This window comes from Nestor notabilis, unplaced genomic scaffold (genome assembly GCF_000696875.1).
Source record: "Nestor notabilis isolate BGI_N333 unplaced genomic scaffold, ASM69687v1 scaffold11028, whole genome shotgun sequence".
Classification (NCBI taxonomy): Eukaryota; Metazoa; Chordata; class Aves; order Psittaciformes; family Psittacidae; genus Nestor; species Nestor notabilis.
The window spans coordinates 54,930-66,867 of NW_009941546.1; the positions used below are offsets into that span (position 1 = coordinate 54,930).

The 11,938-nt window shown below is 40.0% G+C and overlaps 2 protein-coding genes across 2 annotated transcripts in view; one reads left to right on the forward strand and one right to left on the reverse strand.

Moving 5' to 3' along the window:
- CSPP1 (centrosome and spindle pole associated protein 1) overlaps nucleotides 1-5,718 on the forward strand; it is a 56,379-nt gene extending 50,661 nt beyond the window's left edge. The window contains exon 30 of the mRNA XM_010020958.1: nucleotides 5,676-5,718. Coding sequence (XP_010019260.1) covers nucleotides 5,676-5,718 — 43 coding nt within the window. The remainder of the gene's footprint in view (nucleotides 1-5,675) is intronic.
- A 1,088-nt stretch (nucleotides 5,719-6,806) lies between these two features.
- Nucleotides 6,807-11,938, reverse strand: part of ARFGEF1 (ADP-ribosylation factor guanine nucleotide-exchange factor 1 (brefeldin A-inhibited)) — a gene marked incomplete at its 5' end in the record, with an annotated part of 33,159 nt that continues 28,027 nt past the window's right edge. Inside the window, 5 exons of the mRNA XM_010020959.1 lie at nucleotides 6,807-6,949; nucleotides 7,713-7,881; nucleotides 8,245-8,384; nucleotides 9,209-9,338; nucleotides 11,454-11,523. Coding sequence (XP_010019261.1) covers nucleotides 6,807-6,949; nucleotides 7,713-7,881; nucleotides 8,245-8,384; nucleotides 9,209-9,338; nucleotides 11,454-11,523 — 652 coding nt within the window. The remainder of the gene's footprint in view (nucleotides 6,950-7,712; nucleotides 7,882-8,244; nucleotides 8,385-9,208; nucleotides 9,339-11,453; nucleotides 11,524-11,938) is intronic.

The following is an 11,938-nucleotide window of genomic DNA, read 5'->3' on the forward strand; positions in this document are numbered from 1 at the left end:
GCTGAGCCAGCCCCCCGCCGCGCCACGCTGCACCGCACTGCTGCGCTTCCCGGGCTGCCGAGCCCTCCTCCAGGGATGCAGCGTGGAGCTGTAGGTAGGATTGAAAATAGCAATAATAAGGTAACAGCAGCTGCAGCGCAGTGGAGAGGGAGGGCAGGGATGTTTTGTATTGCATTACGTGTGGAGGAAGTTTGGTGGTTTTGCACTTTTTATATGAGTTTCAGCCTCAGAGCTGGGCTTACCACAGGAAACTCTGTGTGTGTCCTCCTCCAGGGATGCAGCGTGGAGCTGTAGGTAGGATTGAAAATAGCAATAATAAGGTAACAGCAGCTGCAGCGCAGTGGAGAGGGAGGGCAGGGATGTTTTGTATTGCATTACGTGTGGAGGAAGTTTGGTGGTTTTGCACTTTTTATATGAGTTTCAGCCTCAGAGCTGGGCTTACCACAGGAAACTCTGTGTGTGTGAATTTGATATTAAATCTAAGTCAATTTTTAGCTTTGTTTATAGTCAAACTCTAAACCAGTTTGGAAATAGAGTAACCCAGCAGCTGAGGTGCATTTTAAGCTTTTACCAAAAGAGTAAGTAACTCGGGGAAAGACACTTGCTTTTTGTACAGTGGGGAGTGCTGTCCTGCATGAAAGCTCAGCAGTTTCATGGGCTATTAGCAATGTATCTCATGTTCCCTAACCTGTTACGTGTTGGAAATGCATATATTTAATTCATGGTTCTGATTTAAGAGTTAATAAATTATTTTGTTACTAAAAGTGTGAAAACAGATTTCAGTTTTCTTATTATTTGCTTACATTTACTCATGAACAAACTAGAACGTTAAGGCTGCCTTCAAAGAAGCAGCAAAAATATACATGGAAAACTCACTGAATAAAAGCACGGAGCTCTAGCAAGAAGGATGTGTAACTGGAAGCAAAATTCTAGGAGTTCAGTGAACTGAAAGACCAAGTTGTAAGGCTGTGACTTTCCTCTGGGTTAGAAGCCAGAACGTGACCAACAGGGAAAACAAATGTTGAAACCAAACATTTTTTGAAAAAAATTGCTTATTTTTCCTAAAATGCTGCCTTCAGGCTTCTATCTGCCTGCTTGAGGGTGACGGCTGTTGTGTGGTGACAGCAGGCTGGGAGCACTGTACCACTGCAACATGGTGGTGTGCTTTGCTTCGTCGTGGGTTTAGCGTGTTCCTTCTCGGACAGAAAGTGCCACATCACGCTCGGTCTTACCATCAGTTTTTGGCTTGCCAGTTGGGGTATGACAGAAAGGGCCAGTAAATAACAGAGGGATTGTGGTGCAGTCCAGGGCCTAGGCTAGATCATGTAACATAGGCCTCATGTTGGCTTCATTCTGAATTTCCCAGAGGCAGGAATCCCTAAATAATTTTAAGCAGCTAAGGTGAAAAGATTTTGTGTGGTTACCACCCTCCCAGAGCCTCTCCTGATGAAGCCCACCTCATGTATTTCACACTTCTCTGATTTGTCACTTCCCAGCCCTCCCCTTGGTTTTGATGCCCGATGACCCTCTTCAGTTGCTTCGTGTTGAACTTTGTGATATGTTCACTGCACTAACACTGGGCTAGATACAGGACTTGTTTTCTCCTCTTCCTCATCTAGTGGTCTAGTTTTTTCTTTATTCCCTGAACTTTGAAGCTTTACCCTCTGACAGAAGCATTAAACCAGCATTAGCCTAAGAAGCCAGCCTCATTGAACTGCATCCCATCCAAGCCTAGGACCTGCACAGGCCCGCTTTGATTTGCTTCTTTCACTGCTGCAGTGACATGAAACCACTGAACCTAGTTTAACCTCAGTATCTACCACATCTAACCCTGTGATTTAACTTTTCATTACAGCTGTCCACCCTTTGCCATTGAGGCCGATACCCAGGATACTCTTGCTCCTTCACATCTTTCCCAGTTGTCCCTTCAGCTTTCTCTGTGTATATCCAAAGCTCAGGTGCCAGCACGGCCTTTCTGCCCTGCTCCCTACATGGTTCTATTTATTTTTATCATGAGAGTCTCAGCTGCAAAATAAAGCAGCTGCACTCTGCAGTCCTGGGCTCAGAGCTGAGCTGACTGAGGTAGAACTCATTTCCTGCCTCTGACCCTGCTTTTCTGACAACAGTGTGTAGGTGCAAGTTGAACGTGATACCCACAGTACAGCTAAAGAAAGATGCAGGAGGGAGTCATGATCTGTCAGGAGTTCAGTTTGGGATGATCCAAGGCTGAACAGCTATTAGGCCTTGTCCACACAAGCAATAAATGAAGGCATGAGAAGGTCATGCTGTAAAATAAGTCCTTACTGCATAGGAGCACACAACAACAAAGCAGTAAGGCTTAAAAAAAACAACCCTACGAACCACAACCCAACCTACCAGATGGTTTAGGCAATCTATTGTACTCAGTGCTGCTGAATCTTGGACACAAACAGTTAAAAAGGAATTGGGCAGATGTGGGTAAAGGGTACATAACCAGCTGTTACAGCAGTACACACAGCACGAGGAATGCCTTGATGATGGTACCACTAACGAACACCAGCTGCCACTGGTGTAGGAGAGTCTGACATCAAGAGGGATGGGACAATTACAGGTACTCCAGGCATTATTACCTATCACTGTCAAACAGACCAGACAGACAGACCTTAGCTCTGACCTAATACACTGGTTTAAGCTTTAAGTATTACACAACCAACTGAAAACAAAACACAGCTCAAGAAGAAAGGCTGTACAACTGCAGTTAATGAAAATAACCTCAATTCACCCCTGACTTTGATAAATGCAATTTGGTTTTGCTGCACCCCAATTAACACACTATTCACAGATCACACTATTTAATTCCCTCCACTGCACTGAACTGCTTACTTTTGGAGCCGGCTGTGAACAACTACAGGGAGACAAATTCCTCTGTCAGGTCAGACTCCCTTGTCCACTTCTGGGTTGTCACACTTTTCTCCTTTGCTAGTCCCAGGTTTTATCACAGAATAGTTTGGGGTGGAAGGGACCTTAAAGATTACCTAGTGCACTAGAACTAGAACACTTCCAAGGGACACAGCATCCGCAACTTCTCTGGACAACCTGTTCCTGTCTCGCCACCCTCATAGCAAAGAATTTCTTCCAAATACCTCACCTGCATCTCTCTGCTGTCAGCTTAAAGCCATTCCAACACAGGCCCTTGTAAAAAGTCCCTCTCCAGATTTTCTGCAAGCCCCCTTTAGGCACTGGAAGCTGCTCTAAGGTCTCCCCTGAGCTTTCTCTTCTCCAAGCTGAACAAGCCCAATTCTCTGGGCCTGTGTTCTTAGCAGAGGTGCTCCAGCTGGCTGCTGTACTCCCAGGCAGCAGACAGACAAAACGTAATAATCTGCTTCCTATTAATATGTTAATTCCCAGAAAGCAAAATGTAGTGTTTGAGTTTCTATCATCTGTGCAGCGCTGCAGGGTTCATGTGACTAGTTCACCTGCAAGCACCTCTGTTCCTTTTCACAAGCATCAACCTGCCTGCACCTGGAGCGCCGGGATTTGTTCCTCTGGAACGAGAGCACGAGAGGCAAAGGAAACTTTAGGACAAGTAGCTGTGGGTTAGACTGGTTTTGATTGCACTGATGAAAGAGTTCAAAAACTTTATTGACCTATAACCTGATTAGAATATGCCAGATGAGAACCAGATATTGTACAGAAAGTTGTACAGAATTTTTTTTACATAGAAAACTTTACATATCTGTACCATATACATTTTGTCCATCTGAAAAAAATTTCTACATCCATTGTAATACAGAATGCTTGACAATCTTGTCTTTCAACCATCAGAGCACAATTCACAGTATGAATACATTTCCAATAAATTTAACCATCCCCAAACCATGCCAGATTTGTTACTTGAATATATTCAACATTAAATTCTGTACATAAGAGTGAAATCTACATCAAACAAAAAACATCTGACAGCAGACACAACCTAGACTTGTTTGCAGTGATTCAAGTTCCAGTCCTTGAAGGATCATCATTTCAATGGCTCATTATAGTTAAAAGCCCTAAAACATGTATATTACAGGTAGTTATGTCAGTCGTGATATTTCTACCTCTGTTCTTGACAAAAGTCAGCAACACCAACTTCTGGGCTACAATGAAACCAAAAAAGAAGGAAGAAAAAAGAAAGAAAGAAAAGAAAAAAAATCACAACCCAAAAAAATAAACCCAAACTTCTAGTGCATTTGGTAAACAATGAAGTGTTATGGGTTTTCAGCAAATCAAGAATACAGAAATAAAATAGTCCCGGAAGAACTGTATAGTGTTAAAGAGTTTATATTACAGACCTGCATCTCTGTACATTTTTCACAGAAGGATGATTCCCAATGTCTCAGACAGCCTGAGTGTGCAAAAATCTCAGAATAAGAATATCAGACATAGTTGCTAAATATCTTTTACCATGAACAATAATCTCCATTTGCTTTTCACTATAAACATTTTATCCTTCAAAATACAGCTCTCCTGAGTTGTACTTCTTGCAGAAGCTCAAACCTTTACATATATAGTTCTTTGGGTACATTTTACTTTCACACCTGCCATAAACATCTGTTGCTATACTGCTGTCTAGGACAGTAAAGGATACTGCAGCCCATGCTGACAGGAGGACTGTGCTAAAAACTGGCTCTGTGCTCAGCATGAGCCAGGTAAGAGAAACCCATAGAGATAATCCGTCAGGAAATAAAGGGACTGGAGTGTTGCAAGCCTTAATGACAGTTGTAAGCATCTGTACCGTTAACCCTTGGATACATGTTGCCAGACAAAGAAATCATTTTTATGGATATCCAGACAGAATGGCTCAGCTACCAGGTCCTTTTATTTAGCTGAGGAATAGAAACTTTTCAACAGAGCAATACTCAGTCACTATCTGCTACTGCTTGCTTAGTCCAGACTCCTGTTCTGGTGGTTGGGATATTTGGAAAACCACACCGATCCGCAGGAAAAACCTCCGTAGAACTGCTCGAAGTTCAGGAATAAGGTCAAACTGCATAATTTCACACAGCAGAGGGTAGTAGAATGAGGCATGAGCCTTGAACTGAGGAGAAAACAAACAGAACAGATTTTTCTACTATGTGTCAATACACCTCTGAGAGCGCACTGCCAGTGAGGGGTTTTAAATGCTCTCCCAAGTCAAGGTGAGAAACCCCCAAATGGACAAGCGGGAACACTTTGTAACTGCAGCCAGCACTGCTAGAATAAGGCTAAGACAGCAGTGAGGTACTCCGACAACTGCTCACTGGCTACACACAGCTCCTTACTAATGCTTATTTTTTTAAGAGAAAGTTTTTCTATTATCAGGTTTTTGTTACAGGTGAGCTTTTTCACTTCGTATTTCAGCCAAGTTTTGTTAGAAATAGAGGGAGATCCAGATATGGATTCATTTACAGCAGAATTGCTTTGGAGAAGGTCAAGGTGATGTACATGTAGCACTGGAAGCGGAAAGAGGAGTTACTTCTTTGAATAAAGTATCAGCCACTAATCGTCTTCCTCAGCAGGAAAGGGGTAAAAGCAACTTCACGCACACTTCTAAAGGATTTTAACATCTTTTAAATTTTCTCAGACACGTTTTATTTTATCACTCCCTGCACCCTCACTCTCCATTACTCTCAGTATGTCAAGTGCATGCATTTCAATGTTATGTTTCCTCAATGAAGAGTGTCTACAGAGCAGCAGGAGCTTTTACAGTCCAGTGAGTAACTGTGTGTGAAGAACTGGCCTCAAACTCCTTCTTACCTGCAAATGTTGTCTTAAATACCATTCCAAACAGTTACTTACCCTTTCATCACTTATCTTCAGGACTTTAGTCAAAAATAAGAGTAATAGATTAGTCCAGGCTTCTCGATGACTTTCTGAAGTAAGAGTGAGGAAGTAACTGAGAGCCTCACTGCAGACACTGGAGAGAAAAGACACAAAACCTAGTATCTAGCATCTTATTTTGAGCTCTACTGCAGAGAGGGCTTTGCAACTATACCAGTGTAGAACAGCATCATTTTACGAAAGCTACTGTAAGCCTGAGTAGTAACAGAAAGCAATGATTTTGTTCAACTCAAAAGCAAAGTCCCAGGACTTCAATATGCTAACAAACCATGATCGTGCTGTTCCTGTCTGTATTTAAGGTACTGAAATGCATGTGACAAAATGATACGTAGACTTTAAAAATGAATCTAATGCTGATGTAACCAGGCAGATTTCAGCTCTGCTCCCTGGTCTGTAAACCTGAAGGTACTTTCACTGTGTTACTGCCATGTTTTAAGCCCTCTGTTATTCCAACACTTGCTTGAACAGCTTTGTAAACTAAGAACATTCAGGTGAACCTCAGTATTAGCATTAGTAATAACCAAAAAGCCAAAAGCTTCTGTATGCCCACAGGCTCCTCAAGCCCAGTGCTCCAATCCAGTGCTCACTGCTGCAGACAAGAACAAACAGCATCAGTTCCCTAAACCATCTGAGGACAGTGAAAGGAAAAAGCAGGGTTTAGGTGATAGCTGCTTTTCTTTTTGAAGAGGAGCTATACCTATCTCTCACCCACCCACATGCTACAAAAACAGAAGGTGACAAAACCCTTGTTTTCTCCTCAAAACGTAATGAGAACAAAAAGCTGAGGCAGCATTAGTAGCTGGAGGCACAGCACCCTCCACACAAGATAGAAACTCTTAGTATTGGCTGTGTCCACCACCTTACTGTGTTAGCTCTAGAAAGTTTACTGCAAACAGAGGAGGTCTATCCTTTTAAGTAAACATTCCTTAACATCAGAAGTAACATCAACAGGTTCAGCTATGTGGACCTTACTTGAGTAGCCTTTGCTGGACTTCCTCCCATGCACTGGTACGGCTTTCATCCATGTACATACGGAACAGAATGCGCAGCCCACACGCAAGACTGCTAGTCTCCTGTTTCAGAAGATTAGGCTTTGATTTGCCTTTAAAACCTAGAAAAATTCCAAGCATTTGTTTAGATTCCTGTTTCATCTGACATTTTGTGTTACAGTCCTCCACTTCACCTTCTAAGCATCTTCTGCACATAGACAGAAGAATCATCTTATGGAATTCTTTTCTCATTATGTTTAGTACAATGGAGTACTGCTAAAAATTAACCTACAGATATGTACCAGAATTGTATATGGCACATACACAACTGTATATGGTATAAGCTTCCGAATACATTCGAAATTTGGGTGTATGATAAAAGCAAACTCTAACCACCAGAACAATGGACCAGTTTGTCGCAATCATATATCTATCTATCTAGTGTATACTGGTTTATTGCTGGTTTTGGATTCAAATATTAACATAGCTAACTGGTGCAAGGAACAGATGAGACACAGTGCTACGGAGAGTCCATTTTCCAGCTATTTCAGAAAATGACACTTACACAACACTAGTAGGTAAAGCAACCCCCCTTAATAGTTTTAGGGTTTTGTTGTGGTAGCTTCCAAGTATGGAGCTCACACCTACAATCAGAGATCAGCTTGGCAGCTGTAACCCAGTGAATCCTTAAATTTTAGGAAATCCAAAGGGTTTTTGCACCTGCACAGATGAGGTGGTTTCCCCTTAGGGATTTTAGGGTTATAAAGTTAAAACCTGATACTCAATTTCACCTTCAGCATCAAAGTACTTTTGACCTATTTTTGGGTCAACTCAAAGCACAGTAAAACATTCTCACAAAACAAGTCTCCAAGGTGACTGACTCACCTGCCTTCCAGAGAGCAGTTCTCTGTTCATTGTTGGAGTTAAAGGCTTTAGCAAATCTGTGAGATTCCAGCAGACAATCGAGGAGTTTGAAAAGCTGCTGTGACGTTAGAAAACGATACATCCCTTGATCTTGTGTATCCACATGGACATCAAAGTCTACTGCATCTCTCTATGAAAAAAAAAAAGGATTTCAAGTAAAAATTCGCAACTGACTTCAGCAAATTCCTGTGATAACTCTAATCCTACCCTGTTTCCATCTGTACTTCTATTTAAACTTAAAACTGTATTTGGAAGTTGTATCTACATCCCAGTTATAGAAATCCCTTAGAACATACACATTTTAATCTCCACAGTGTGCTGCCCCAGCACAGCAAATGCAATTTAATGCAAGATGTAAAAGATCTCAACAGTCTGCTGGAAATTCTCCAGCATTTCTGAAAATTGTCAATTAGATATGTTATGGGAATTTATGAAACTTCATCCTCTAGAGAAAAACCTATCAAAAAGAAAAACACCTATCAGTTCTACTTACTTGTGCTGCTGCTAGATTCTCCGCATCCTCCTTTTTGCTAGTTGCTGGGAAGAACACTATGTTGTCGATAGTCTGAATGAGTTCCAGTTGTACAACACATTTGATTAAAAGAGCAGCAAATAACTTCTGTTCTGGAAATTCTTTAAAGGAAAGAAAATTGCTCATTAACTGAAGAACTACAATACTTGCTTCTTTTTTGAGTTATTCTGGGGGTAAGTTGAAGAACAGCTTAACTTAAAGCACATTCATAAACCAAACCTGGAATCCACCCATCTAAATTACTCTTAGAAAACCAGGACTGACAACCACTGTTAACAATTGGCAAGTTCTTGAGAACTACTTCCTAACCTTAAAGCTGCCCACCATATATTGGACAAATATTCAGTGTTACCTAAAAATCACCAGAATTGGTGACCTTTTTAGCTCCAGTGCAGTGGCAAGAACCCGAAGCTAAGACTGTCCACAGGCAGAGGAGGCTGAGGACAGAACTGATATAATTGATACTTGTTTGTACTTGTGGCAAGTACTGTAATACGACCAGACATGAGCATTTTAAGCACCAACACATTAACTTTGCCCAAATATCTTAGGGATTTGATATACTCTGTTCAAATCAGTCTAAATAAACTTCCCCCCCACCCCGTCCATTGCTGCTGTTGCACTCTGCACAGAAAGAACTCTGCTCTTAAGAAAAAACTATATACTGCTTTGGGCTAAAAGCCTGTGCGTCAGCAGCTGAACTCTAGGTTTTTAAGGCACATGTCAAAAACGGGAACCCACAAGAGTCCAACAGAATTCTATCATGCTACATGAAGACAAATTTAACCAATGTAATTTTTCTTCAGGTACTGTTTTTCAAGTTACAGCTGGAGCTATAATTAAAGATATTAAACCTTTGCTAAATAAACCTCTGCTAAATACTATTTAACAGATATAAAATGCCAAATCACTACAAAACACGCACTTGCTGTTGGCCTGGTTTTACTCATTTCTTCACCTGCTGTGGACCCTGTGCTGGGTTGATATGGCCTTCCATCTGAAGATCTAGGCTGAATAGAATCATGAATATCTACTGACTTCTGTGAGATGGTATCCTGCAAAAAACAAACCAAACCAAAAATAATTAAAAATTAACTTACAGAAAACTCCTGCAATCTAATTCTCAACAGTGTTGTGCTCTTTACAGGTTAAGACATTTGCTGTTTCAACACAGATTAAGTGCATGAGGTTTGCTGCAAGGTTCTGATACTGGGAAATACAGTATCCACCTCGATCTACAACAAAAATCTTTAATAGTTTCTGTGAGTATTTGTATTCCTTTTATAACAGATGAAAATATGAACATGCAGCTCTTAAATGACAAGTACAAATAATATGAGGTATCATCAAACTTCAATCTCTACCTGGCCTTTACTCCCTTTAATGTTCTGAATTACAAGCTCCTAACATGTTTGTAGGTGCTATGGGAATTTACCACAGTAAAACGATGAAGGAGGAGAATTCTCGTGTGTGTATTAAGAAAATGCTTTAATTTAAAATGCTTTTGCCGGAGAGCTGCTTCAGCAGACTTCTTCAATGTATTCTTATTCTCCATGTTGTAATATGTTATTTTCTGAGCTAGAATGCAATGACTTTGGACAATGAATTGTTGAGTTTTTGTTTTATTTTTTTAATAAATATCTTCCTTCTTGAGCAGTTGAATGTGAAGTATTAAGATCAGTGGTAATACCTACTGTTTGGATTTCAGAAAGCAGTCACTGAAATAGGGAAATGTCATTAATATATTTAAGGACAGAATATGTTATCATTAACTGCAAAGCAGTTGTATGTATCAATTGCTGCCCCTTTCAACAACCCAGCATTTCTATTGGCATTTGTTCCTTCAGTGCCACTGGAGACTACACATTAATTCCTGCATTGTGCTATTAGAAAGGTTTAAATCTACACGTGCAGTTCCTATGAAGAATGTACCAGCCTCTCTTGCCAGTGAATAATGAAGGTTTTCACCTCTATTAAGTATAAATACACTTTCAATAATACAGAGTAGAACACTTCATTAGATTTGAACTACCTGAAGAAAAATCAGATGGAAATATCTAAAGCCTGCAATAATTCTATCCTACCAAAAGAAAGCATCCAAAATGTATCTCTTTTAACACTATTTATTATCCAAGTTCTGTTAATTTTGTAGTAGTAAAGTGTCTTTTTACACTGAAGACAAGAACTTTTTGAAAACATTCATGTTAAACTATTTCAAAGAAGAAAGATCTTTCCATTTATTCATGATTAAGACATTGAATGTATTTGCCATTTTTGCATGCTGTTATATTTGACATAAAATGTAGCCAAGATAAAACTTTTTACATCAAACTACTACAAATGATTCAGGGTGTAACAAACACATTCAGTCACAGATGTAAAATATCTGTATAATGAGAACTGGCTATCACTGGCTATTTACGCTCTGTTGAAAGTAAATGATGTTAGCACTCCATGAAGATAAATGGAGGGAGTCAGTCTCTCTTAGTAGAACTCACTTGGGACCATATCCTTGAACAATTTTTATCAAACGCTTCATTAATCTATAAAGAACTTCACACAGCAATCTAGTGACAATGTCCGAAAGCTAAACTACTTCTCATGAGCAGAGAAGTAGCTACAGGGCTGTCACTTGTAGGCACATCTGAATTTTACATAGGTTTATTTAGTCAGTGCTAAGAAATCTGATGGTTGTACATACCCGCTGTTCTAAACACTCACGTTTAAATTCTTATTACCAGAGAAAACTTGAAAGAAAAAAGTCAGTCTAATTGGCACTTTCCACCTCCAGCATTTTCTCTTTATGCCAACACATAAAAAAGAATACTGAGCAAAATGAAACAAAAACGATGTCCCAAACCAGAAAACAACTTAAACCCTAAATACGGTATTAGAGAGACCTACCAGCCACAGGACATTACCTAAACCATACACAGATAATGACCAACAGCCAACTTCTGCAGGTCAACCTTGCTGCAAACAAATACATACTTCTCTTTCTCAATTGAGCATTAAAAAGCTTTTTTTTTAAGAGAATTTTGTCTGGAAAACACTTTTTCAAGTAAATCAAAATTTAGAAATGGGTTTAAACCAAGTCTACTTTTCACTTGCTCTGGAGCACACCACTTTTGTACCAAACTCTAGAAATACTTTTTATTTCAGCAGCTTACCAGTTTTTCCTTTGCATCAGAGGGAGATACAGAGCCAAAGTCCGCAGTGACCGGTCGCCAAGTCAGCAGCCTTGAAAACACATAACCAGTACTGAATGCGTAAGTTTGAAATACAAATCAGAACCAATATTCTAAAAAGTTCTCTTCAGTATGGTAGAGGGTTTTTTTTTCTTTATTTAAATTAATGGAACATAGGGTCAGATATAGATAATTCCATAAACTTATAAACTAAGTTATAAGTATACATTTTCTTCTTTCACACATACTGAAGAATTTAAGTATTCTGTTTTTGAACTTCAATGCTTCTGCCAATTGCCCTGGACACACAACTGGCTTACGTGGAGGTCGATTCATTTTTCTCAGAAATACTGGCTCTGGCCTTGGGCAGTGCTCTAGTGCCATTAGTGGGCCTTGTTATCTCACAGTGCCTTAAGCTTCACATGGAGTAAGGAATCAATCTACCCCAGGACAAATCAGCAGTGAAC